General features: G+C 39.0%; 1 protein-coding gene across 3 annotated transcripts; it reads left to right on the top strand.

Annotated features, from left to right (window-relative positions):
• Nucleotides 1-2,108: 2,108 nt before the first annotated feature.
• Nucleotides 2,109-27,605, top strand: TSPAN3 (tetraspanin 3; the record flags this gene model as incomplete). Of its 3 annotated transcripts, XM_082005394.1 has the most annotated exons (7): nt 2,109-2,171; nt 14,754-14,945; nt 16,020-16,094; nt 19,849-19,950; nt 21,177-21,329; nt 21,624-21,707; nt 26,634-27,605. In XM_082005394.1, the coding sequence occupies 7 exons, from the start codon at nt 2,109-2,111 to the stop codon at nt 26,724-26,726; spliced, it is 762 nt and encodes a 253-aa protein (XP_081861520.1). In that variant the 3' UTR covers nt 26,727-27,605. The 3 variants fall into 3 exon arrangements, with proteins under 3 accessions (XP_081861520.1, XP_081861522.1, XP_081861521.1); XM_082005396.1 differs by lacking the exon at nt 14,754-14,945; XM_082005395.1 differs by lacking the exon at nt 16,020-16,094.

Below are 27,605 nucleotides of genomic sequence, written 5' to 3'. Positions count from 1 at the left end.
CCCTTGCCCTTTCTTGCATCCTATTAATCATTCTCAGTTATCAAAGCTAGATGCAAAAAAGAAACCAAAGAGTGTTTACTGAATGCCAGTTCCCATGAATCTGTAACAAAATATGTACTGTGTTGTGGGAGAAAATTAATACAGAAAATCAGAGCAGGTTGCTACATTTGTTAAGTTCAACATGGAAATTGCGTAACGGCATTGTTGTACTAAAACCTTTGTAAGAGTTTTTAAATATCATCATAATCCTTTTTCCATCAAACTCCTCTTAGAAAGCCTTTGTTCTATCAACTCTTAATGGCGTTTTTAATAGTATAATCTATATACGCTTTTGAAAATACCGTATGTCACAGAATTGTAATATATAAAGCACAAACAGCACATTAAAAAGCATAAATTGCAAGACACAATCACACCCTTGATGCCATAAATTCAATGCAAAACCATATTAATAGTGCAACCAACTTTGAGCACACCTTCTGAGTATATAAATCAGTTTTTAGTGACAGAAAATGGTCTGATAAATGCTTGCAAGATTGGGAAATTTCATCTGTGAGCACAAAAGGACTTGAAAAGAAGGCTGAAAAAAGACTTAGTATCTCCACGGTATCCAGGAACTGGTTCTGGATATAACTTAAATGGTAGGAGGGGAAAAAAAACTAACTTTGCTGCCATGGAAACAGAACAGTGAAATATAATTGATTGTTACGTGTCTGCCTTTACAAGACTGATCCCTAAAATGCTAAGGCACTCAATATCATGGGTAGTTTCGTTTCCACCATAGAAGTAAACCTGCTAGAAAATGAACAAGGAGAAGCCATTGACAGACCTCACCAAGCAGGAGAGAGCAGCTCATGAATGACAGGTATTTTTAGGAAAAGTGGAGGATTAGAGAGGAGAAAGCAAGTAAAAGAAAGATCAAGAAGGAAAATACCATGATGCCAGAAGAAATAGGGGGGGGGAAGGGTTTGGTTTGACCAGTGAGATAGCAACCGAGGCCTTCACAATGAAGGGCAGGATCCTGGCCGTGCTAAAGAGAACCTTATGAATAAAGAGGGTAGCAAATACTGGATGGGTGTTACCTTGCCCTCGCTCGCAGAGCTCACGTGCAGTCTCAATGAAAGCGCAGCTTGTGGAAACCTTGCGTGTCTTCTGGTAATTTCTTAAGTTACTTTGTTCTTTGTTCTTCACTGGCAAATCCCAACCTCTTTGGATGTGTCCAAAATGTTTTAAGTTACCAACACTTGCACTTTCCTCACAGTGCGACAAGATCCATGCTCTTTTACTTCACTGGAAGCCCTCCTTCTTCCCGCTAGACAAACATCCTAATTGTAAAATTGTAAAATGTTCTCCTCATTAAACATTTGCTCTCCCTGCCTGCCATGTCAGGTGCACAGACAACACAGTCACCGGGATCCAGGTGCAGTTTCTCCCTTAAAACTCATCAGTGCACCCGGACATCTCCTCACTGTCCAATACCGTGCACCTTTGTACCCTTTGCTGGTAGCGGGTCAGCAAGGCAAACCAGCCAGCGAGATCCCCATTGCTGTCATTTTGGATGAGATGTCTCACAGGTGGCTGCTCTTTTGTGGACTCGCCTCAGCTCTTGCGCCCAGCACTCCTGCCCGACAACACCCTTCGGCCTCCCGAAGGCACAGAGTCCTGCCATCACACCGCTCCTGAGGCAGCCATTGAGCAGAGTTTCTTTCTCCCTCATGATCGAAACAGCTACCTGTTAGCTGTGCTCGGCGGGACCCCTGAGGACAGGGAAAGCGCTGACCACTCCGGGCCGACGAACCTTCCCAGCGCACACGCGCGGCTTCGCAGCCGCCCCTCAGCACCGCACGCGCAGGCCGCAGGCCACGCGCCAGGCGCCACAGCGGCCACGCGGCGGCTCCTTTAAGGGGGAGCGGTTCGCCATCTTAGATTCCCCCTCCCCCTCCCGCCACGTGACGCAAACGGCCGCCATCTTAGGCTCCCCGCGCCGCCGCCTCGGCTTGTCTGGGTCACGTGGGGCGGGGCCGGTGGCGGGGCGGAGCGGAGCAGAGCACAGGGGAGCTGAGAGGAGGCGCGCGGCCGGAGGCTGAGGGGCGGCAGCGGCAGGCGCGATGGGGCAGTGCGGCATCACCTCCTCCAAAACCGTCCTGGTCTTCCTTAACCTTATCTTCTGGGTGAGCTCGGGGGCGGCTGGGGAGGGTGAGGGTCTGCGGGCGCGGGGCTGCCTCTCCCTCAGCCGTGCGGTGAGGGGAGGGCCCGGGCAGGCCGTGACGCGAGGCCCGGCCCTGCGGGCACTGCGGGCCCGGCCCGGGCCGCCTCGCCGCTGTGTGGTCCTCGCTCACGTACGGCAGCAGCTGGGGACCCCCCACCCCGTGCCGCCTCGCCGGTTCAGTTCGTATGTAAACGCTTTCTGTTTAACAGGCGTCTTTGTGCCCCTTCGCGGGGACGCGTGTTTTAGCGGTGTGCGCAGTCCCTTCCCTCCCAGTCCACTCCCCCACCCCCAAAGTTTGAAGCTGAATCTGTCGTCTCAGTAGCCTGGCAATAAAGGTTTAACGACCGTTAGAGCTCTTGAAGTAGGGACGCTTGTGTAATTGAATACAGCTTCAGTTGCATTATTGAGGTTCTCGGGTCTCTGCCAGTTTAATTTTTGTAGAGCTGTTATGGCCATCTAGTTTCAGGCCTTCTGCTTTAAGGACGTTTGTCCTGAATGTTTAGTGGTAAGTATGGAGCACCGTTTTCTTCCTCGTGTTTTTAACAGAAGATTAGGAGAGAGAGATATAACTTAGTTGTCCAAAAGCAAGTCTTAAGTTTCACTTCATCCAGTAATCACAGTTGCATCGTGGTACTTATGTGTCGCTTAAACGTGCCACAACTATAGCTGTGGCAAGTAAGACAAAAGCTTACCCGGGTTGGTGGAACAAAAATCTCTCAGGAAGGACATACAGGCTGTAGCTTGGCGTTATATTCACTGTAATAACTGGCCTGTCAGAGCAACATAACTCTAAATTAAAGAATATTTTGTAGACTTTAAGAATTCCTTTTTTGCATTTAGCTACCACATTTCTCATCCTCTAATCCCAGCTCCAGGAACAGAAGATCTCTTGTCCCAGCTGTTCAAAGATTGCAGCTTTGAAAAAGTAATAGTGGGTAACAAGATATTAGAACATAAAAATGTAGCTATATATATCTAGTTAATTTAATATTGAAAGCCACAGGAAATCTAACAAGTGTTACAGGATAAATGTTCTTGTCTAAATTTTTACAAAGGAATGCCTCCCATGGGTGCCTAAAAATGAATCATGGTCAGGGAAAATGCAGTCTCACCAGCATTTGTGTATGCAGTTGCTCAAAGAGATGAGCAGTAAATGTGAGGCGTATTTGACTTAAAGTCAAAGTGGTGCGTAAGTGGTGCATATCAGGAGTCTGTAGTTTTGATTGAAGTGTATAGGTTCCATTCTTTATTTTTGAAGTATGAGGTAGGTACATCAATTTTTTTTAGTACAGAGGCTTGTTTGGAGTCTGCTTTGTTGGGTGTGGCTTTTTGTTACATGTATAGTTGCACGTGGCATTGAAAAAGCTATTTAATAGCTTCTACGTCATACTTCAAGTTTTTGGCTGGACATGTAGTTGTTGTGAGTTGCGTTTTTGATGGCATCTTGAAGTAGATTTTTCTTTAGTTGCTGATATAAATTAGGGTCTGTTTTGAATAAATGAACACAAATTCTGTATGTAGTTTCTCCCCCACTCTGAAAACTTAGTGATAGTTTTCATATTTTATATATTTGAAAGGTATTCTTTATTATTTGATGCATTTAGTATTTAATTGCACTTTTTTTCATTATTCAGCTTAAGCACTGCTGGGTACAAAGTTCTTTTGCGTAATGCCGAATCTAGAGCTTTACAATTTTCAGTGACTTCTTTTTTTGAGGCAAGCTTGACTTAATTGTAAATGGACAGATTGTATTTCGAGAAGATGGACTTCATGTCAAATTAAAATGTCACCAATCTTGTATTCTGTAAACCGTCTCCAGCCTAAGAAATCAACTTTTGCGGATAGCTTTTTGGTGGATGGGTAACTGGGTTGCTTGTGCTGGAATGACCTTACTGCTCATCAGCTGCATGTACAATGAGGCAGGCTTTCTAGAAGTGAGGATTACAAAAATCGATGTTTTTCCGGTCTTTAGCAAGCTACAGCCTGAAAAGAAGAAACCTACGTACTTTCATCAAAAGTAGCGTATCTTCATTTTTAAATGGCAAAAGAGAGAGAAGAATTTCAACTCTTGATTTAGCATGTTTCATTTGTGAACTGAGCTGACTGTTAACATTTGGTGCCCATCTAGTTGACTAATTGCTTTTGTGCTGTTACAGATATCTTTTTCTTGTCATTCATACGTAGTTCCAATTTTTATAATTAGAGCATCCAGATTTCCACTGAGACTTGACAATAGGTAACTGCCTATAATTGGTCAAGTAACTTTGAAACCTCTTTTAATTGCTTTTATAAATTTAATAGGTCTCTATAGGGGATCATAGATAAATCTTGCATGTCAAGATCATCATCATCTTCATGGTCATCTGTAGTAATAGCAAGTTGCTTCTGCATAGTTTGCTATCTAAAGTTCTGCAAGAGTAGCTGATCAAAGCGAATTATAACTCCCCTTGCTTCGACCATAGGTCTCATATTTGTGGGAGGATGAGAATGTTCAGAGTGCTTTGGCAGTCGCTTTATGAATGCGAGACATTCTGAAAATTATCACTTCTGAAGAAAAAGCGGAGATGTTTCTGTTACATTCTGTAGTCTAGGGTATAACTTCTTGAGAGAAATTTAAAAAAAAAAACTTCTGAAAAAGGCAGATCAAGCTTGCTGACAGGTCATAGCCATACCCACTCATTCATCATCTATGATTGCTGACTGTAATAATACAAACTCCACTCAGTTTGCCAGTGATTCTGCAAGTTCATCTCCTTTTGGGAAGACTTGTGCTACATAATAAATTTTCTAGTTGACACTATTAAAAAGTCATCTTTTTTCTGTATAGTCTTATGAAAACTGTTTTCACATCCTGTTAAATTCTTGTATTACTGTACATTCCTACATGTTAACAATTACTACAGGATTTTTTTTTTTTTTTAAGAAAATGGGCTGCGGAAGCTGTCGTCTGCTCACAGCAGGACAGGTGCTAGTTTACCATAGAATCACTTAGGCTGGAAAAGACCTTTAAGGTCACGTCCAGCTGTTAACCTAGCACTGCGAAGTCCACCACCAAACCATGTCCTTAAGCACCACATCTACACATCTTTTAAATACCTTCAGAGATGGTGACTCAGCCACTTCCCTGGGCAGCCAGTTCCAATGCTTGACAACCATTTCGGTGAAGAAATTTTTCCTAATACGAAATCTAAACCTTCCCCTGTCGCAGCTTGAGGCCCTATCCTCTTGTCCTGTTGCTTGATAGCGATCATATATCTATCATATAGTTATTCTGTCGTATAGAAAACTGGATGGGCTTTACGCACCTTTCCAAGGTGTGGTACTTTGACAGTTTAGCTGAGTTGTATTTGCATGGGTGACAAGCATCGAGTACATCTACTGTAGACACATAGCATGTCTATGAAAATTATGACCGTACAAAAACTATCGCTTAGCATAGCCTTAAGAACAAAGTACTGTAGGGAAACAGCATCATGAGTAGCAGTCATCAAGAATAGCATGATACAGATCTTGCATAAAACATTTACTTGAATTTGGGATAATTTGGTAGAGTGCTTAAGCCCAAAGGTACTTTACAAAGAAGCGTAATAAGAAGCATCAGTTACAACGTTCCTTTCTTGGAAAGATCAGAGAAATACAGATCAGATTAATACGCTTCTTAGTGTTTTATTGTTATGAATTAGTTTTGGAGTAGATATGACGAATGGCAAAGCAAAAGCGATCCTTCAGTTGGCCTTTAGCTTGTCTTAAGTTTGCACGAGATTTATTTGGTTGACTAGTGACTTCATTTTCATTTAGATGATGCTAAGTCCTTTTCCTTAAGGAAAGGTATTGCATAGGAAGTAATTGTGATGTGAAAGATGAGATTTTAGAAGTAAAATAATGAAACTTCTAGTAGATCTATTCTCAGAACTGTTTTTGGTGGAGTGTAAATTCCAACACTGATGAATCTGTCTGAGGATTTAGGATGTGGTGTGGGGTTGGTGGTTTTTTCCAGTGGGGAAAGATTAGAAGGACTGGTATGACAGGAAATTATTAAACTAGTCTTACAAAAAAAAAGTTAAAGTAGTAGTTGATAATCTGAACATTTTTTTTATATCTTGAAGGTGAAATGTTGACTATGACCCATTACAAATAAAAGATTATCATAAAGTATTTGAGAATAGCCTTTTTTTAAAAAAAACTTTTGTTAAAGTACAAGTCTGCATTGATTTGAAAGAGGAAGAAATAAATTTACTTGGAACAGATATCTAAAGATTACTGCCAGATGTGTTTATTTTGTGAACTCTTAATCTAAGGCTTCATAGGCTGACTTGCATAATTCAGTGAAAGGAGTTTGAAGAAATGAGGTGAAGACAAAAATGCTAGGGAATGTTTTCAGGCTTATGGTTAGGGTATAGGGTAGCAGGATAAAATACTCAGAGATGCTTGTAGTCTTGCTTCAGAAAAGGGAGTCTGTCTATTTTATATTGCCAAAGAATATATGTGCTTTGACAGCTTGCTCTGCTAAAACAGTACCTAATAGCCTCTGCTTGCTTTCAGGTTTTTTTCTTCACCTGTGTGTCCTGGTCCTTAAGAAAAGGAGTGAACTCTGCTTCTTGTGATACTTTCAATTCAGTAGTTACAAACTAACTTTTAAAGTTGCTCTTAGAATTAACTGACTTGAAATCGTTAATTTTACAGTTCATTTGATTAAGCTGTTATAAAACATTCTTTGGTATGATTGTTTAGAGAAATCTCAGGGCTTCAGTTCTGTACAGCAGGAATGCTTTCTACAATTCTGTGCTCACTTTACAACTTATGCATGCTCACCATAGTATTAGAAATTGCGTAGTATTATCTTACAGGAACTCTCTGTGCATCCTTAAAAATCCTTAAAAGGAGCTGTAGCTATCAATGTGTATGTAGTGTGTTTTGGGTTTCTGGTGGAAAAGAAGAAAGAAAATGCAGCAACGGGAAATTTCTGAAATTTAGCAGTAAAATGAAAAAGTAGATCTCACTTCCTCTTACACATGGGAATAAGCCAAGTAATTTTTCTGTTTTACTGGGTGGTTGGGAATTATTTCTGATCTGGACTTGAAAAGCTAGGGTAATGAAGAAACTTCTTGAGAGTTTTTTGGTGATTAAAGACTATAATTGACAGATGATCCCAAAGGCTACCTGTCAGGGATTACTTGCCTGAAGTTTTGTTTGTCTTGAAGGACAGTCGCTTCTGGATATCAAAGTTGAATGTCTTGTGCTTCTGCTGCTATGATAGTGAAGTGAGTGTATTTTCAGGACTGGAATGGATTAGAATCCCATGCATTAAAAGAAAATTCATTTTTTAACCAAAAATTAGGATCTAAAGCAGTGGAAGTGGCGTGCCCTCTCTGAGTGATGTTTATTACAATATTTGGACTGAACTTTCAGGTGGCAAGCATGGGCCAGGCCCTGATTTTTAGTAAGACTTTGATTTGCTTTTAAGTAACATGGTAATATCATTTATGTTTCTTTGCAGGATGAGTTTCAAATATTTCCCTGAGATTTTTCAGGATATTTCTGCATCTGGTCTTGTGCCTAAAAGTAGAGCTAATACCTAACTGAAGCAAAAGCAACTTACAAAGCTAAATGTGATATCTTTGAGTAGTACGTGGAATTTGAAGTATTGCTTTACCTGGTGAAACCTCATAGCATGGAGTAATCATCATCGTTTTCATGCTGGGCAAGGAATCTGGAAACAGTGGAGCAGCACCAGGTCAAGTTACAACCCTAATGATTAAATAGGTGTAAAAGAATGGCTATATTGTTAACATCTTTTCTAGTTTTAAAAAAAACCACATACCTCAGTCTGCTGGTGCACTGCTTCTTGCAATTAGTGATACTTAAAATATGTAATGTCAAATGCAAAAGCAGCCTAGCTCAGCCTTTTGCTTTAGCTGCAAAAGCATTTGAATTGGAGGATTTTATGCATAGTGTTACAGAATTGAATTTGGCTAGTGTAGGCAAAGCGGTCTGGCTTATTTGAATTTTACATGGCTTTGTTTTGTAAGCCTTTAAAATATTTCTAACTATGTTACCAAGTTGAATGGAATTGCAGGTTTTCTTCTCCCAAAGGATTTTGTGAGACAATTACAGCTCAGTGTTCCAGTTAAATTATTATTATTGATGAGAACAAATTAGAAGAGTGTCAGGAAGTGGTTTTTAAGGTGCGTGTGCACCAGTTTAAGCAAGTAGGGAAAATAATGTCAAGTATGGATGTGTATTTGTTTTGGAGGGGGAGATACGGATTAGCAAAGTGCTGAAAAGAATGTAAGAGAGAAATGAACAGCAGAGACATCCTATAGGGCCTTTGACATTAAAACTGAGGAACTAGGTTTTGAAGGACAGAAAGCTAAAAGAAAAACTTAAAGCAGCAGATCAGGAAAACTCTTTCTCCGTCTGACAGCAGTTAGGCTATGAATACTCTAGTGTTGGAGAGAATCGAAAATGTCAGAAATACCGTAGCAGCCAAATAATGGAGAAGTAGTGTGAAAAACACTTTTTGAGATGCTGTGCTAAGAAACCTAAAAATTGGGTGGCAAATCACAATACCACTGTGTAGGAAATGTTCAGGCATTGGTATGCAGGGACAAAAGTAACTGTTGAAAGAATGAAACCGATACAACTGTAGACCCTCAAAAAACCTCTCCTGGAGTGTATGGTGGGGTGGTGGTTGTTTGTTTGTTTGTTTGGGGGGAGGTGTTTTGTTTTTTTAAAAGCATGTTTGCATCAGACTAGAAAGGCAGTGAAAACAAAAATATGCTGAAGTTTAACGTAAGGAAAGCAATACACAGGTTGGGAAGGTGATCCTAGGACAGGATCCAGACAGAAAAGGTGATGGACTGTTAGTGTGGGATATTTTTTCTCTGTTTTTGCTGCTTTTTTTGAAGACTATGCAGATACTCTATGTGGATATACCATAGGTGTATTTTCCAATCCCAGTCTTGAAAGATGTTTTAGTAGTGGAATGACCAATAATTGGGTTTAGGGTGGTACCTGTATTACTACCCAAATTTACCCATCAGCAGTGTTAAACTTGGCACTAGTAGGAATTTATAAGTAGGTGTCCATACCAAAATGGTGAAATATTCCTCTTGCCTAACAGGACATCAGGTGTGTTAACTCCTAACATACAATACTTTGCTGCTACCACCATATTCCTGTTCAGAATATGTATTTTACTTTAAACAGTGAATAAAATGCAGATTTTTAAAGGGACAAACACTATTCTTTGGCTTAGTTAATTGAAAGAGTACCAAAAAAAAATTTCAAAACCCTCTTTTTTGTGGGGTCTATTGTGGTCCCGAAGTAAAGAAAATGCAGTAGCAAGGTAAGTAGCAAAAGTAATATACAATGATTTGTAAAGGTATAAAATCTTTGGACAAGTTTTCATCAGGTCTGTCTGTGAGCAACATTAGTAGGGTAGTATAAGGAAGCATTAGTTTGTAAATGGAGCTGCAGTGTCCATGGTTGATAAATAAAAGATCAACAGAACAAGTAGTTTAAATAACTTACTTACCAGTCCTCTTTTAGCTAGCCAAAATTTTAGCTTTCGAACTGCTGCAGTGTGTGAGCATTATTGAAAAGATGAAAACAGTTCTTGGTGTGTGTTTGCAGCTTACTTAGAAAAAAACAAAACAAAACAAAAAAAAACCCCAAACCCTAAACAAAAAAAAAAAATCCACAACAACAGAGAAAAACAAACTTGAAACTGTTTCAAGTGCGTCTAGACAGTGTGTGATGGTGACCTCAGTGTATGTGAAAAGTAGAAAGCTGACTTTGTGGAATAGGCACAGGCTTAAGAGGCTGATATACGGGAAAGAAGTTTTAATCTTCATAGGCACCTTAGTATACTAACCCAAACATGGGGGGGAAGTTCACTCGCTCCAAGAACCCATAATTTTAAATATGCTTGCCTATAATGCTTTGAGCGATGTTTATCATTGCGTGTGTCATTGTGTCATTAGATCTTTGAGTTTTCCCTCCAGTTCTTTGCACGCTTGTTTGGCTTTTAATAAGTCCTTAGAGGCCTGTGCCAAAGCACCAATATCGAGCTTTTTCTGAAGTAGAAGAGGTGTAGGTATTTTTAAATTTTTCCTCTGATGAAAAGGATGCCTAATTGTTGAAGCCTTTTGAAACAAACTGTCTTCATTGACTGTACTTGTCTTGGCAGTCTTTTTAAAGGTTAATTCATCCTAAAGTAAGAGTATGCCACTTCAGGTTGGGTACTACAAGTTAAATGCAAGCAACTCTGAAAGGACGTGTGAATGCTGAATAACCAGTCATCTCCCTAGCGCATGCATGTGACCTGGCACAGGTTCAGGAGCTGCTGCCATCTCTATTCAGAGCCTTGAGCAGATTAAGTTTGAGAATTCTTCCTTCGAGCCCTGTTTATCGAAGACTTATTTGAACTTTGTGCAGTTTGTGTATTTGGCTTCTGTTTAACCATAGGAAATGCACGATTGAGAATGTGGTAGCTTTTTAGTCAAACGTCTTTGACTTAAGCGAGTTTGGACTTCTGCACGTTTACTGTTTACTCTGCAGAGTATTAAGCATTGAGGTTTGGATTATGTTATGATTTTTTTTTAACTGTCCTGTGTCTTTACTTGTGATACAGATTTCAGTTTCTCTTGATGATTCCCTTCTTGAGGCAAACAATTTAAGCACATGGTTCTGTTTTGGGGTTTGGTTTTGTTTTCTTCAAAAAGCACACGTTCAACTTCATGCTTGGTTTGCAACAGGTAATAAATGTGCATTTAACTGGTGCAGCACTGATCAATATAGATTGCATACTTTGTTTAGGTAAAACTAGTTCTTTATCTGTCATCACAGTCTTTATGCTTTATTTACATTAACATATAATATGGGACTATGGAGGTGGAACAAAACCTAGTTGTGCTGAGGACCAGATGTTGAAACCACTGACTTGTGGGGAGGGAGGAATGACTTCAGGCTAGTCTGGTCCCATCAACTGAATGCCTATTAGCAGTTAGTGTAGTAAATGCACTTATCTTGTGGTCTAGTCTCATCCCAGGTGAGTCCTGTTACATGCTCCTAAGACTATTCAGTGATGCAAACCAGAAGGTAGTAAGTGAAAAACCATCAGAAGATGAGCAAAGAGGATTGCTTCAAAAGCACTTTCCTAATCCCAGCTAAAATGCTCATTTGGAGACCTCCCCCTTTCCTGGTTTAGAGCAGGCTGAAGGAAATACTAAGCGTCACGTGGTTGTGATGTGAAAGGAAAAGGGAAGGCATTCGAAACCTGTTTTTCTGTAAACTGGCTGTGTATTATTGCTGTTTTCATTGTTCTGTGATAGACGAGGTATTGTACCTGTTCAAAAAGAGTGTTTAACTGTGATACACAGGAAAGAAATTTTAATCTTCATAGGCACCTTTGCTTCCAGGTCCGCCCCCTCTCCAGAAGATTACTTCTTGATGTGGTTCTGAGGAAGAGATGGCAGTAATTTTTAAGGGTATGGTCACCTCATCAAGTCGATGCAACTTTTTCATCTTCAACTTCCTCATTGTTCTAGTACAAGGTTTACAGACATATGAATGCACACTGCTGTTCCCAAAATTCTGTAGCTTCTTCCACAGAAACACCAGCTCCGCAGCTGCCTTTAGAAGCAAAACCTAAGGCCAAATGCTGTCATGGCTGATTAGTCATTATAGAACCACATGTGGAAAGGATTTAGTGAAATCTTCAGACCAGGCTGCTTTAATCTGAGAAGTCTAAAGAGAAACCTGCCTTTCCAATAGTCATTACAAAATATTAAATTTTATTTAACAAGCACAGTGTGGCTTTTCCTAGTTTCTGAGATAATATATAATCTCTACACTTGTCTGGCATAACAGTGGAAGAGCAAAATTTCTTAAAATGCGCATGCTTCTTGAAGTAGGGAAGGAAAGCCGACACATGTAGACAGGTTTTTGAAATATTGAACTTTTTTGTTTCAAATATATTCTTTAGATATATATGCTCATGGAGTTTATGAACCAGACTTTCCTTCAAAAATAAGGAAGCCATTTAAATTTCACACAACGGAGAAGGACAAATGTTCAGAAGAGTTCAGAAATGGTTCTGACTTCAGTTTTGTGGTATGTTTTCTGTGCCTGATGCCAGCCACAGCTGTGTCTTTCATCTGCCACCTTGCAGTACACCAAATTTCTAAGGAGCATTTTAGTTCTTAGAAATGGGAGATTGCATCGCTGTCCTGTCGTTCACACGCTTCATTGCTAGGCAACAGTTAATGTAATTCCATTGTTCGGTGACACTACTTTGAGTCTTTGCTTTGTGTACACAAATTGTACATCTGCATTTTGCTGTGTTGTACCTAACGTGGCAGGACTTGTATAGTTGGATTAGCATTTCAACATCTTTAATGCAAAGGGGCGATTTTGTAACAGCTTGTTCACTTCAGATTTTCTTGTCTGGAGAAGATGTCTTGCTGTTGGTCTTTGTTACTGAATTTTCAGTTTCACTGCCGTTGTATCTACATAGCACCTTTTACTGGACAAATGTGAGCCTCCTGGATGCTTTTAAGATTCCTGCGGAGTACACACCTTCGCTGCAGAAACGGAGGTAGAGGGAGGTGAAACACATTGCTCAAATCCATGCAGAACTGATGCTCCTTTTGAGCTGGCTCTTAATACCTTTTTCTTTTACTTAGCGTTTCTCTAACGAAGTGCTGCAGTAGATATTCCATATGTAAAGTATTATTCTAGTAGTATTCATGCAGTATTGTTTTATAGGAAATAGTTGCAGTAATATTGCAGTACATCTAGTACATCGTAGCAAACAGGGTTGAAATACTAGGTGCCAGTCGTTTTATGGTGAGTCTTGTTCTGTGCCACACTGAACAGGTTGCCCAGGGAGGCTGTGGAATCTCCAACCTTAGATCTTCCAAGACTTTGGACAAAGCCTTGAGCAACCTGGTCTGAATTCTTTGTTGACCCTGCTTTGAACAGGAAATTGCACTAAATGATCTCCTGAGGTCCGTCCTGGGCTGAATTATTAATCGATTCTTTGATTCTACAATAGTATGACCCATTCTTATAGCATTATTTCTACTGGAACTAGCTATATCTGTGTCTGTCCACCCTTCTCTTTGCAGCGTAGTGGTAGTTATAAGGCCACCGAGCGTGAAAGGAGGACTGGAGGCAGCCTGCAGTGTTCTTTCTCAGATCAGAGCTGAAGTGTGGAATATTCCAGCTGAGTGAACTCTTGTGTCCAGGGTATGGATTGGATTGTAATGAGGACAATACTCTTTACAGCAAAATGAAATTTCCCAGATCATAGCTTAGCTGTTGCATCTTCCGAGTGGATTGTTTTAGCTTAGTTTTGTATTGGGATGCCAGAAAAGTATGTCATGAAATATTCAAATTATATTGTCCCCCATTGCAAATGAATTGAACATAAATGCTTCATTTTAATATGAAGCAGGACTGTTGCATTCTGCAGCAAGTGTGAAGGAAGTTCTGAAATCAATTTTTGCTTTACAAATGTCTAAGGACCTTTTATTTTGAAATAAATGTTAGCTGGCTCCTCAAGGAACAACTGTCTGTCCTCTACTAGGTCTGCTCAGCTTAAAGTCAATGAAGGTATTGATGTGTTGGGATCCCTGTAGCTGTATGGGGAAGTAAGGTCATAGTGGACTGATTTAAGTGCTTTGTCTTAGTGTTTTTAATCTATGTAGCGGCAGATCCATCCTACTGGTCTTACTTGCAGTACCTTCAAATTATTTTTTGTTTGTTCAATAAAGACCATTTTGTACAATGATCCTTCTGAGAACATCTTGAAAGTTTTGTAGTATGTGTCTCTAGGTTCTGTCTCTTAATAATTGGTGTTTTATCTTTGTTCCTAACCTGCTTTGTTGGTTACAATCGGATTTTCCAGTGCTGTGAATGCTTCAAAAAGCCTGTTGTTTCTAGCAGTTCATGTTTCCCTAGCAGAAGTTGAAGTTTGCCATGTGTGTATCTATTCTGTTCTATCATTAAATCGTAGATGGTAATCTGCAAAATGGAAGAGTAAGTAGTAGGTGAATAATGGCAGATAAAAGAACTGCATGCGTGTTCTGAAAAGCTGTTGAATAGCAACTAATTTGCTGCTTGGATGGGCTGGAATCCTGTTCTCAAAAGTATGAGACAGTTTGTGGATGTTAGACTATGTAGAAAGTTTAGTTGACAGCATGGGAAGGAAGTGTTTGAGAACAGGGAGCAAGATGTTGGTGTTCATAGCATGGTTACCCTCATTTCTTGACTACATGCCTCAGAAGGCTTCCATAGTGTAGTTAAAACTAAATCTGCCTGGATGAAATGTACTTTGAAAACTACTGGCTAGCCTCCATTTGAGACGTTCCTAATAAACGTATGCTCAAACCAACCACAGATGTCTAAATTTTAAAATCCCCTAATTTCTGAGGAAGACTACTTCATGGTGTTTGGTAAAATCATTGTGGCAAAGTAGCCTTGGTGAAAGGAGGGTTTGGTGTTAAAGAAACTTACCACGTTATTGTGTCTATTGTAGGCAGCAGCAGGCATACTGTGCTATGTGGGAGCCTATGTGTTCATCACGTATGATGACTACGATCACTTCTTTGAAGATGTCTACACACTAATTCCAGCAGTTATTATCATAGCTGTGGGAACGCTTCTTTTTATTATTGGACTTATTGGGTGCTGTGCGACAATTCGAGAAAGTCGCTGTGGACTTGCTACGGTAAGTTGCAGAGTTTTTATATGATGGTGTTTGCTTGTTGTATATTTGCCTGTCTCCCCTTTTAATAGACTTCTAAAATATTTTTTTAAAAGTTTGTTCTAATCTCATTTTATGGCCTTAAATATTTTCCCCTTATATTTTGTTAGGAACACCTTATTTCAATTTTCTGTTCTGAATAATGGTGTTAAATTAGCCAGTTCTGGCAGCAGAAGGCTCCTCAGTTTTGCCTTTTTTAGAACTGTGGTCATGTCATTTTAAAAAATTGAAAACCATATGATTAAGTCGTAATAGTTTTTAAATCTCACTTTTATGTGTTCTGGTTGAAAAGCTGCAATTGGACAGAGAAAGGTGATACAGGGGCCTTCCTGATTTTAGTATGTTGCATCGAGGGTAACTGAGGGTTGTTACGATGCCCAAATATTTTTCTTTATGGCTTAATTTGGACACTTTGTTGGCAGTATTTTATGCCATGTGTTTCCAAGCATTTTAACTGTAATTGCAGGTTGAGAATTAGATAGGTGAGAAGAGAGGCCAGTATTTAAACTGTCCCCACAGGGGTGGTGGTGTTTTTTTGTTGGATGCTGTGTAGACTTCTTCAACAGTTTATTTTAAAGTGCTCTTAAATATACCAAGACAAATGCATAGCTTGCTGTCTCTGTCAGTTGTTACAGGGCTTAATCTGGAGAAACATTCCCTTAGTCCATCTAACACTCCTAGTAACAGCCTGGGTAGTTTCTTTGATGCGACTTTCCTATTTACCTAATGGAAAGAAGATTGAGAGAACACTTGATTAAAGCAGTCCAGTATGGTATTTTCAGTCCTAATGATCAGCACTTGCCTAGATGGGCAGCTTCGTATTACTTGGTTCACCGAGCTATATATGCTAAAGTTTCTTGAATGAAGTTAATTCTGGGCTCACTTGGTCAACTCAATTGCCTGCTTTAAGCTACCTATTAAATCAAAACCTTGCCTGCAAAATTACTTTAAATAGCAAAATCTATATGAAGATGGAAGACTTTTTGAAAGTAAGTGGGTAAAACTATTTGCACAAACACTCTTGATTGTATTTTACAGTTTGTGATCATCCTACTCTTGGTTTTTATCACTGAAGTTGTTGTGGTCGTTCTTGGATACATTTACAGAGCAAAGGTAATAACTTCTCAGCTGCCGTAAATGCTTTCTTGTGAACTGTGACAAAAGTGCAGAGGTGTAGTCTTTACTGTCTTTGATTCTGTAAAACTGTTAATGGGTATTTATTAAGGGAATAAAACCACACCTCTGAGTGGGTTAATTTGAGATATGAATGTCTTAAAATTTAGAACATCAATATTCTTCAAAGTAAAGCAGAAAGTTTTCTCATAGGCAAGAAACTGGCTGAACATGTCATTAACAGTTGAACAGTACAGGGGAGTCACGGTAATTGGTACTTTTCCATTTTCCAAATGGTCTTCTAATTAATTTATGCTTTGACTTTGTGAATGATTTAGGTTACACAACATTTGAACATAGAGTGTATTGTTTTGGTATGCAATAACTTAAAAGTTGTCCTGTGTTTTGGTACACAAACTAACACTGCATAATAATAAAATCAAATAGATTGAATGTGTTAATGTATACTGTCTAGCTTTATACAGGTTGTTGACAAGGATTATGGCTAAAGAAATGGCTTCTCCCACTGTTTGTTTAATGGAAATTAAGAAACAGGACCACAAAAATGAAATTAATTGTGTTTCTAATAGCATAATATGTGGCAGAAATACACCACATGGTATTAGAGAAAGTAGCTTGAAGAAAGGAAGTTTGTAACGTGCACAGTTTCACTGGTTTTTGTTACGTCTGCATCTAAACTTTTGCCAAAAAATTAGCAGGAAAGGCATTTTTAGCTGTGATGCGTAGTATGATCGCATTATAGAACGCTCCAGTGATACCTTACTAGCAAGCTGAACTACAACACCATTTACCTTTCTTTGGCCTTCTGTGCTTATATAAACAGCATAGGTCTGTCTTGTTCAGTAGTCTATCCTTCTTGCTTGCTTCTCCTATCCTGGAGGAAACAGTGAGACAACCATTAAGTAAAAATCCAGAGTTTTTGTTTGGTTTGCAAAGGAAGGCTGCCTTGAGTAAGCAGCTAACAAGAGGACCTTGAACTCTGCATTATAAATCTGGCTTAATAACAGTTAAATAGGATAGAGCGTCAAAGGAAATGCTCTATCGGCAATGCTTAAATTCAGGGTGTATTTTTCTCATGGTCTACATTTGATTTCTGGTATCTTAGCATTGCACAGAGAAGATCATTTGGGACTCTTAAGCTTGTAGTGGAAGTAGGGCTTGGAAGCAACTGAGGAGAGCAGCACAGTTCCTGGAGAATGGGAAACATGTTGAGTTCTTACGTGTTAAGTTGAATGGTTGCCTTCTGCTGCAATACTTGCAGAGGCGTAGCATATTACAGTATAGTTATTCAGGAATTACTGTGATTCTGATCTGGACTAAGCTGTGGTCAGCTTGCTTACTTCTGTGTTGCAGTCTTAAAGTGGCTTGCTCTTTCCAAGTTAGCAGCATTCAGAGCAGATAAAAGCAGATGCATAGAGCTTTTCCCTAGCCCTTCTGAAATTACACACTTGAAACACTTAAATTGCATTGCTCCCGGCTGCATGTTCTGTTGCCTGTCATTTTTATCTTGCTGCCATACAGTTTCGCAGCCATAGGTAATGCAGGGTCAGAGCTTGGGGGAAGAGGGAAGGTGGTGGCAGCATGGTCTTACGTTAAGCCATTTGTGGGAGTCAGTATTTGAAAATTAAATCTTAAATGTTTTGAAAGGACAGACAGGTTTTGTTAGTAAAAATGTCAGTTTTCTACTACCCTGCAGTACTTAGCATCTTAAACTATTGTTTTCAAGTACAACAGGAGTGTCAGAAATAAGTTGTATTTATTACTAGTGAACTGGGAGGTGAAATCTGCTTAGACTTCTGATTATTTTTGCCAGGATAAATAAGGCAGCTCTGTGCTTTGCTAATTTTGTTCCTTTGTTTCTGACATGGCATGTATAGATCTGTGGGGTTTTGGTTTTTTTGTTTTTTAAAAAGGCACCCAAGTCATGCTAGAATGACTTTAGTGTTAACTGTACAAACTTCTGAACAAAACTTTACAAACAAAAGGAAAGATTGAAGTCATGGCAGCTGTTCATCAAAACTGTTGGTATGACATGACACTGAGTATAAAGTTGTCTCAGGGAAGTGGCATTGTGCCTTTTTAAGTTAAGGCACAATGACCGATCTTAAGATCGCTAAATTTTCCAACATGCCTCTGTAAACCTCGTGTGCGTAGGTCCAATTCGGACTCTTTCAGAACAATGTGAAGCATGCCAAGGTCATACTGTGATAGACTTACCTGCTGCAGAGTCTGCTAGCATTGTTCCTTATCATTAAAAGTAAGGGGTTTTGTAAATGGTGGTAGGGATTAAACAGGCTGTCAGTTGGTTGAGGACTTACTGGTTTGTGTTTGGTTCCCCCCCGCCCCACGCCGGGTGGAGTAGTTCACTGCCAGTTAGCTAGAGCTAGTGACTGCCTCGTGTGTTATTTGCATGGCTTTCAGGCATAATGTTGCCCTAATTGAACCATAAGCCAAATTATATACAAGCAAGCACTGCAATAAATGACTTAAACCTGTATGACAAATTGAACAGCTGTTTTGTTGTTTGAATCAGAGTTGTAAATCACATTAGTTAAATCATCGAACAGTTGATGTTAAGCTAGTCTGAAACAAGTTGCCTGTGCAGGCTAAACTGACTGTTATTCATATCTGTCTTGATACAGATTGACTTGTAAAGAGAACCAGCATTGCTGGGTGGGTGGGGAATGAAGCTTGTGCTATTGCTGCAGAATATTCCTCCCTTAAAGTATTTAAGGGAATGATGTGTTGGCAAGACCTTCCTACTGTAACTTGCAAATCTAAAGAATATGCATACTTAGTTAATGCTCAGCCCTAAGATTACATTGCTTGCACGTAATTCCGGTTGAATATGATAGGAAGAAAAAAATTCAGAGCTAATCTTAGTTTTGTACAAATGTTTAGCTACATCAAACTTTCTGTGCATTTAAGTAACCGTTTACAGCAAAGCATATTGTTACTTAAAAGGTTCTCATAAGTTTTCCTTCAAAATGGGAATTATAAGATGCCTTTTGGGGGACAAGCGATGATTCTTGGGTGGTATCCATTTCTAACACATATAATTGACAGCATCTTTAGCAGCTTGATTCATCCACAGTAGCTTTAGGAGCTATTCCAGTAGCTGTTGCTATGTGCAATGTACTGCCATCAACGTTTCTCAGGAAGTGTGGGGGCCTGGGACTGAACAGAGAGCTTGGTGGCTGTAGGGTAGAATAGTCAGCCGAAAGACCTCAGCTTTGAGTATTTACCTTTGCTTCAATCAGAATGGGGAGAGCAGGTGGTATGACTTACTGATATCCTTGTAGTCCCGAAGGGAACAAGTTAGCCCAGATGGTTATACCGGTTTTGGTTTGGAACTTTGAAAGAGGAGTAGGAAGTGGAAAGGCATGCTCTTATGGAGAGCCCTTAACTTCATGGAATGTCTGCCACAGTGCCATAGTGAAAGCAATTTCTGTTCCGATATGCATTGCGAAGCTTCTTTGTCTAAAATCTTACAGGAGATAGTTGCTTGTTTTTTTCTTGGCCATTAGCTGCAAGCTAGCAACATCTTTGCAAGAGTGAAGTTAAAACTTTAAGAAGTTGTACCACCAAAGTATGCTAATTTCAGATGATAGGGGATTACCTTGGTTTCCTGAATTGCTGGAATTAGAAGTGAAATGATTTTACCTAGACTACTACTTTATGCCAACTACTTCTGTTGGTGTGCTAATGTAGATGCTTTCTTAATACTTCACAGGTGGAGGATGAAGTTGATCACAGCATTCGCAAAGTATACAATGGGTACAATGGGACAAATCCTGATGCAGCCAGTCGTGCTATTGACTATGTACAGAGGCAGGTGAGACTGTGAGACATGTGGGAATTTTTCTGTCCTTAAATCACAGCTGCCGTGGTGCTCTGCTACTTGTGCAGCATATCTTCCTCCGTTCTGACAAATCCAGGAAATGAGCTGTTTATTGACCAATTGGCTAACTTGGTTAAAATCGGTACAATTACAGCATTGTAGATGGGGAGGTGCATTGTATGTAACTGGCTGTCTATGAATCGGTGTTTGGATTCAAATATTTAGTACTTACGTATTTTTCTGCAAGGGAACATTGCAGAATTTTCTCACATCCGCACAGATTTATCTAGAACATGCTGGGGGGGGAAAGTGTTCTTGATTCTAGCTGAAAGCTAGTGTCGCAAGCTTCTGGATTTGAGGCTAAAAGAACCAATGAGATTTAAGGAAGATTCAGGAGCTTTCAATCTTCTTAAAATTGCATCAATTTTAAAAAGTCATTTGGTACTTACATATTTTCTTTTGCCAAGAAAGGTTGGACCAGATGATTCTTGAGGTTCCTTCCAGCCTATGATTCCATGACATTAAATGGCTAATGCATTAAAATCGGTCATACTACTAATTAGTACCTTGCTTAACATCCCCCCTGAAAGGGGGAATGGACAAGAAGCTGGTACATTGACGCCTAGGGTAGTACCTCTCTTTGAGGCGGCAGTGTACGCAAGAAAACTCAAGGACTGCAATAGAGTATGAGCTCTCAGCAGAATGGAACTGTATTTATTTTTAATGGGTTCATTCCTGAAGGCTTTCTAACGTGGCCACATAGGCATGTGACTATATAAAATGAACTTTAATTCTGCACCACAGTTATGTGAGAAGAGTAAACGCAGGTTCGTGTCAGAACCTATGTCCAGAAAGCAAAGGTTTTTTCCAAGTATCTGTTGCAAGCTTTAAGGATAGAGCTGTTCCAAGCCAAAAATAAAGCTTTTGTCTTATCTGGGAGGCATGAGGGAAAAGTGGGTTGTCAAATGTTCCCCATGAACTGGCATTTCAAGTCTGCATCTTATAAGGAGTATCTTAAATGCTGAGGGGCTATAGGCCCCTTTACAATACATTTGGTCTATGGTTTGCTTACGTAACTGTCAAATAAGTTGGGTTACTCGAGGAACAAAGGTAGCCTAATCTTAATATGCTTGTGTTCTTGGTATTGCAGTTAGAATTGCTGTCTCATCCCACTTCTTGACTGATAAACACATTGGCTTTTTACCTGCATGTTTTTGCAGCTGCGCTGCTGTGGGATCCATAACTATTCAGACTGGGAGAATACTGTCTGGTTCAAACAAACTAAAAATAACAGTGTGCCGCTTAGCTGTTGCAAAGCAGCCCTCAGCAATTGTACTGGCAGTTTGACCCGCCCAATGGACCTTTATTCTGAGGTAAGATAGCCGAAGTATAAACTTAGGTAGCCATGTGCTTTTGCTGACAGTCACTTAATTTTCTTTTTAGTGGGAGCATGAAGTCTTGGGTGTATTTGCTTTAACAGGAGATAAATATGGGTTGGGGGAGGGGTGGAAACGCTCTCTTTCCTCTTTTTTTGTCTGTGGTATACTAAGTAATGACTTTTTTTAGTGTTTGGATTGTCTTTCTGCCCTGTTCGATGCTTTTGGCATTTTCTTGGTGTGCCTAAACGTGGTTGCAAAATGGATATGTAAGAAGTCTACTTGTTTCAGGGGTGTGAGGCTCTGGTTGTAAAGAAGCTTCAAGAGATCATGATGTATGTCATCTGGGCAGCACTAGCATTTGCTGCTATTCAGGTAAGAGAATATTCTTTAGCTGTAACATTTTTCTCAAATGAAATTCTAAACTACGGTCCAGCTTATTACAGGTATGCACAGGATGATGACCGCTTTAGTCCCTACTTGGTTTGGGGGATAAATGAACATCAGTCAAAAGGATCTAACCACTTTAACAGAGAAACTTCTCAACCTTGTGTGGTCTAAAAACTACTGCTGTGTGGATGTATATTCTATTAGATTTGAAGATAGCTGAACAGTCATGTTACATGCAATAATTACTAGAATGTAAGTGGTAAATTACTTCTTGAAAACTAACTATCTATGTATTAAGTATCATGAATGTGCTCTGATGGCATTTAACACTTGAAGAATTTGCATAGTATTTCATTTCCGACTTCAAAGCAGATAGCTCATACTTCATGCCATTTTAGAGGTACGTCAGCTTAACTGTGCTTCATGGCATACACATAATGTCAAGACCGGGGTTTTTGATAGCACACTCTGCTCTGGTTCAACTGAGCTTTGCATTGTGTCGTGAAGATTTCTTGCTTTCTGGACTTAAGCAAAAAAAAAAAAAAACCAAAAAAAAAAACTATAAACTGGACACAGTGCTTACTTAAAATTGAGCACAGGTTGTCTCCCACATAACCTTAATTGTTACAATTACCCTGGTCATAAAAAGAAACTGGGGAAAGAGACTAATGCGTATTTATTTAGATTTTTTAAAAAGACTAAGACTGTCTTCTAAACATATCTGTAAAAATAGGAATTTTGAACGCTCGTCAATTTTGACAGGCTTAGTACATAATCATATTTTCAGACTGTGGCAATGTTACGGCCTCTGATAAATGTACATATGCTGAATCCCAAGAGACTTAAAAACTTACTTCAAAGTTAACTTTTGTGCCCTTTTGTGCCCTTAATTTGAATTCAGAAAACATTGTACCTATTGAGTCAGGTGGTTTAGCCACTTCTGTTTTCAAAAGCAGGTTTTGAGCTGGATTGTATGTTTGAAGGTAAATAATCTTTTGCAAAGAGTCTTGTGAAAATATGGTTAAATTTCTATTCCTGTGCAACAAGGATATACTCATAGGTAACACTGTATACAGTGATATTGTTGAACTGTCCAGAACCAGCTATGGAACTTTAAATTTGATGACATCTTGTGCTCGGTCTTCTGAAGGAAGGTATTTTTAATTTCATTCTTAAAACTTTAACTGTTAAAGCAGTATTTAATCTCTTGAACATTGAAATATAGCTGTGTAACGTAAACGAAGGTGTTTACCACAACCATGGTTACTCTGGCAGATTTTTTTACGTAGGGAAAAAAAAAAACCATGTTATGAGGCTGGGTGAGCTGGATCCCAAGAGGAGGCATTTTTCCTAGCTTTGGAGTGTGCAGGTTGATTAACGGGTCCACCCCAAAAAGCAGCACAGTTATAACCCTCTCTGGGATCGGGCCAGAATTTCTGACACGTGCTTGCAATGGAGATGTGGCTGCTTGCATCCTTCTGTTTTTCCTGGCTCATCAATTCTAGGCAAGCATGTTAGTTGTATCCTCTCTGCAGTGGATGCTCTTGGATTTGTCTCCACATGTCGGTAATCAAGGTATTGGCAGAAGGTACATATTGTATAAACAGTTTGTCAGGAAAATCAGAACATCAGAGAAATTTCTTTGCTCGTGCTGCAGTATAGCATTTTGAAATTTTTAACTTTAATGTTAAAACAAGCTACATGATTACCTGTTTAGAAAATGAATAAAGACAACTATAGAATACAGGGTGTTGGGAATACCCTTTAAATTTCTGTTTAGTAATATTCACTGAGTGGTAATCACATTTAAGTCTGTCAGAGGTCATATTCTTGTATCTTTGCTCCACAGTTCAAATGGTTGTACATTCACGTGTTTTAAAAAGACATTAGTTTCAGTCAAGTTGATACTAAACAGCATTCAAACTGTTTTATTATTTATCTCCTGCAACTTATGTCTTAAGTTGTGACATCCTCTTATTTGTAATACAGAATTTCTGTACTTCTCCTGATTCTCAACAAAATAGTCTGTGGGCTAATTGAAATGGAGGTAAGAATGTAAACTTCAGTGAATGGCCTGTAACCTAGCCCGTGTCCTGTAAACTTAGAGGAATAATTATGTTTGTCTTACCTTTTGGTGACTTTTACTACCTTTCCTATACTCGCTGCATAGAGTCTGCTCTGAACCGATTGTTATTTCGTATGTTATGCAGCAAGGCTGCCCAGAGTTTATTACTTGGTACATTCAACCAGTTTAGCCTTCAGTAATTTCTTTAAAATGAAAAGACTGAGTAGAATTTTTGCAAGGCTAGGAATTTGTGGAAAGTCATTGCTGCATAGAAGTAATTTTTGGGTATGTTCATGTTTCAGTTACCATGGGGATCTTGGCACTGTGCAATAGTTCCCTGGTCTCCACCACAGTGACAGCACAGAACTATTAATAAATAAGAGGCAAAATGAAGGGAGCAAAGGTATTGTAGTGCAGTAGAAGTGCTGCTTGATTAGCTACACAGTTCATACTCAAAGATATCTTTTGTAGTAAGTGATCATTTACAAGGTACTAAGCTTGGCATATATATAGAGCCAGTGAGATTTTTTTGTTGTTGTTGTTTTTTAAAAAAAAAAAAAGGCAAACAGGTTTGGTAAAAGCAAACTGAATATAGTTACTGCTAGCAGGCAAATCTTACCAAAAAAACCCACACAAAAAAAACCCCAAACCCTACACCACAAAACCCACACACAAAAAGAACCCAAAACCAAACTTTGACTGTGCGGGATGTGTCTAAACTTTTCTGGAAGTTGAAGAAGAGGGGGATGCATGGATCAAGAGACCTGTAAAATATTTTTGTTCACAACATTAAGTAGCAACTGAAAATAAAACAGAATCAAATGCCTTAGAAAACATTTGAGGTGCTAGTATATTTTTAGAAATTACACACTAAATTTCTGTAGAGAAAGTTGAAATACAGGGATTACTTCCATGTTTACAATGAATTGTAGGAATACACTCACTGGTCTCCTAAAGGATACAAATGGTTTAAATAGTAGCTCAAAAGTTGATTGATTACGTGAGTTCCTAGCACAGTACCCGATTGTTTCAGATTTTACACAACTGTATAAATCAAATGTCTTGAGTGAGTCATTGACCAGGATTATCTTTGTGTGAATAACTGTAAATGTGATGGAACTACTTTTATTTATTTGAAATACCTGACTAGAATGAATTATAGCAAATGACTAAAGGAGGTGTTTGTCTGCAGCACGGTGTTCACGTTATCCTTGTTTTGAACAGGGAAAAAGATGAAGTTTTTGTACTAGCAGGCTGCAAGCCTTCTTCCAAGTTGTGTACCCACTGGCAATTACCATAAACTCTGCATCTCACAAGTCTAACTTGAGTTTTTTTTAATTGTGGATATCATCTCCTCACTTAGAAGGTCTCTCTCTCATGTAACTATGTGTTTTTTCTCTTATTCTGACATGAATATAATATATATTTGGAAGTTAACCTGTGAACTGGAACCACCCAAGTACTGCTGGAAAGTGAAGAAAGGTGCTGTTTTTACCAACAGGCTGAAGTGCCATACTCAGGGTTACTCTCCCATATGCTTTTTTGAACCTGAGCTGGTTTCTGCTATAGATCCAAAATGCACTCAAGACAAGGAATACTGTTCAACTTTACAGCTTGCTCCGTTCCAGGAAGTTAAAAGCTCATACTAGAATTTCATCATGCCTCTCTTTAATCACTGCTTATTTAGTCTTAGGGTTTTTTAAAACATTCTCTTTTCAGTCTTTCAGCAGACTTGAGTACTATGTTGTATGTACCATCATTTAGTTTTGAAACTTGTTAGAATGTGATGTTTGCATCAGACTCTATTAAAAATGTGAGTAGTTCTCCTTTTCATTCCAGTGCTGTGTTTTAGTCACTGGGTTTTTGCTGTATCAACGAAGAAGCTTTACACTTGGTTGTCAGCTCACCCATTTTGTTCTTGTTTGCTTTCTGTTCGAGGGTTTTTGGGGGTGGTTTGTTTTGGGGCCTTTTTAGAAAGTCATTTACCTTCTGGGTGATGCTTTATAATCCAGAGCTGTAGCAGGAGCCACTTGAAATATTTGCATCTGTGAATAAACTTCTATGCCTGTGATCAACTCAATACAATCTTTTACCTTACTAGAAGTTATTGCCAATTACTGTAGGCCATAGAACAATATACTTTATTTTTTTTTTCAGTTTGTACAGTCTTATTCTACCTTCAGTAAACATGCAACTTCTGTAAAATACTGTGCTTTATATCCCTGATTACATTCATCTGATTTAAGTCTTGTAAATGTATGCTGGGTAATCATACCCTAAATTCCTGGCAAACTTGCCAGCACAGTCATGGTACTGTGAATTTTAATAGCAGGAAAACATCTAAAAGTGAGTAATTCACATTGGACTTAAGCTTTCTACTATGACATGTTAACAGAGATTGCACATTTGAAAGATATTTCAGCAGTGAAGTAGTTTTGTAAAACTCTGAAGTTTTGCTTTCTCATCATAGCGATTAGAGGATAATGCATTTGAATTTCACTTTGATTTTTCATACCAGATACGGTATCTAAAAATCTATATCTTTCTTTAAAAAAAAAAAAAGTAATTTCTTCCATCTGAATCATTGAGGCAGAATAACAGTGGCTGACCAAAAAAACCACTTTCGTTAAAGATGTTCAAGACAATCTTCCAAGAAAATAAGGCTGCAGTTCATGGCCCTTGCTTTCTGCAGCAGGAAATGAAGCTTTTTCAAGAACAATGCATTTGTTGCTGTTTACCTTGTGGATAGTTACAGTCTTTCGAAGCATGCTGACAGTTTCTGTGCTGAGGTTAAATCTCTTCTACCTTCTTTGTACTCAGCTTGTTTTCTTTTTTTTTCTCCATAGCTTCTGGGCATGTTGTGTGCCTGTATAGTACTATGTAGGAGGAGTCGGGATCCTGCCTACGAACTTCTCATCACTGGCGGAACCTATGCCTAGAAGAGAATGCGAACACGCAGTGCAATCTTATCTCACTTATGTGGAAGGTGAATGGGCCAGGTCTACTGCAATAGCTTTCTTGCCCTAAGCTTAGTCAAAGCATACCTTTCACAGGTGAGGACAACCGTACTGTACACTGGTGAAGGGCAAAACAACTCAGCTTTACACACACCCATATAATTACCTGTGACTTTCACTGTTTTAGCCAGCTAGTCATGTATCTAAATGTTTTAGTATACTAGTAAACTTTCTAATTTCAGAACCATTTGCAAGTTAGGTGTCATTCGGTTAATATGAAAGCCAGAGGATATGTGCCTATTTTGGTAGATTACCTCTAATCATTAACTGGCTGATTCTTGCATATAGAGAGAGGATTTCTTAAACCTTCACTACATGGAACTTTTTTGGCCAAAGCTGTACAAAGGAAGCCAGCTGTATTTAATTTGAGAAGAAATATTTTAATCTTGCCCCTCACCAGTGTCACTTTAAAAAAAAAAAAACAAACAAAAAAACAAAAAAACTTAAGTCCAGTATACTTTATATATAAAATTGTAAAAAAAAAAAAAAAAAAAAAATCCACAACACTAACCAAAATTTTAGGATCATGTGACTGCAGCTTTGACCTTCAGAGATCGAATTTTTCAAACATAGTGGTTTAAAATACAAGCTGGCTTTTCAGGAGTATAATGTATGCACTACTGTTCTATAATGAAATATTTCATTTTTCTATGAAGAGCGGTTTTATGTGTTGAGTGAGCTGTTAAACTGTAGATCTTAAATTGGATTGGAAACAACGTAGCCATGTAGAGTAGCAAGGTAGTATGTGAAAGTGATCTCAATTGTAAATAGTAAACCCGATTAAATAAAACTCTGTATATC

Source organism: Phaethon aethereus, assembly GCF_964289735.1.
Source record: "Phaethon aethereus genome assembly, chromosome: 12".
In the NCBI taxonomy this organism is placed as follows: Eukaryota; Metazoa; Chordata; class Aves; order Phaethontiformes; family Phaethontidae; genus Phaethon; species Phaethon aethereus.
The sequence above is the reverse complement of the archived record's forward strand: the minus strand, read 5'-3'. Positions and strand labels throughout refer to the sequence as shown.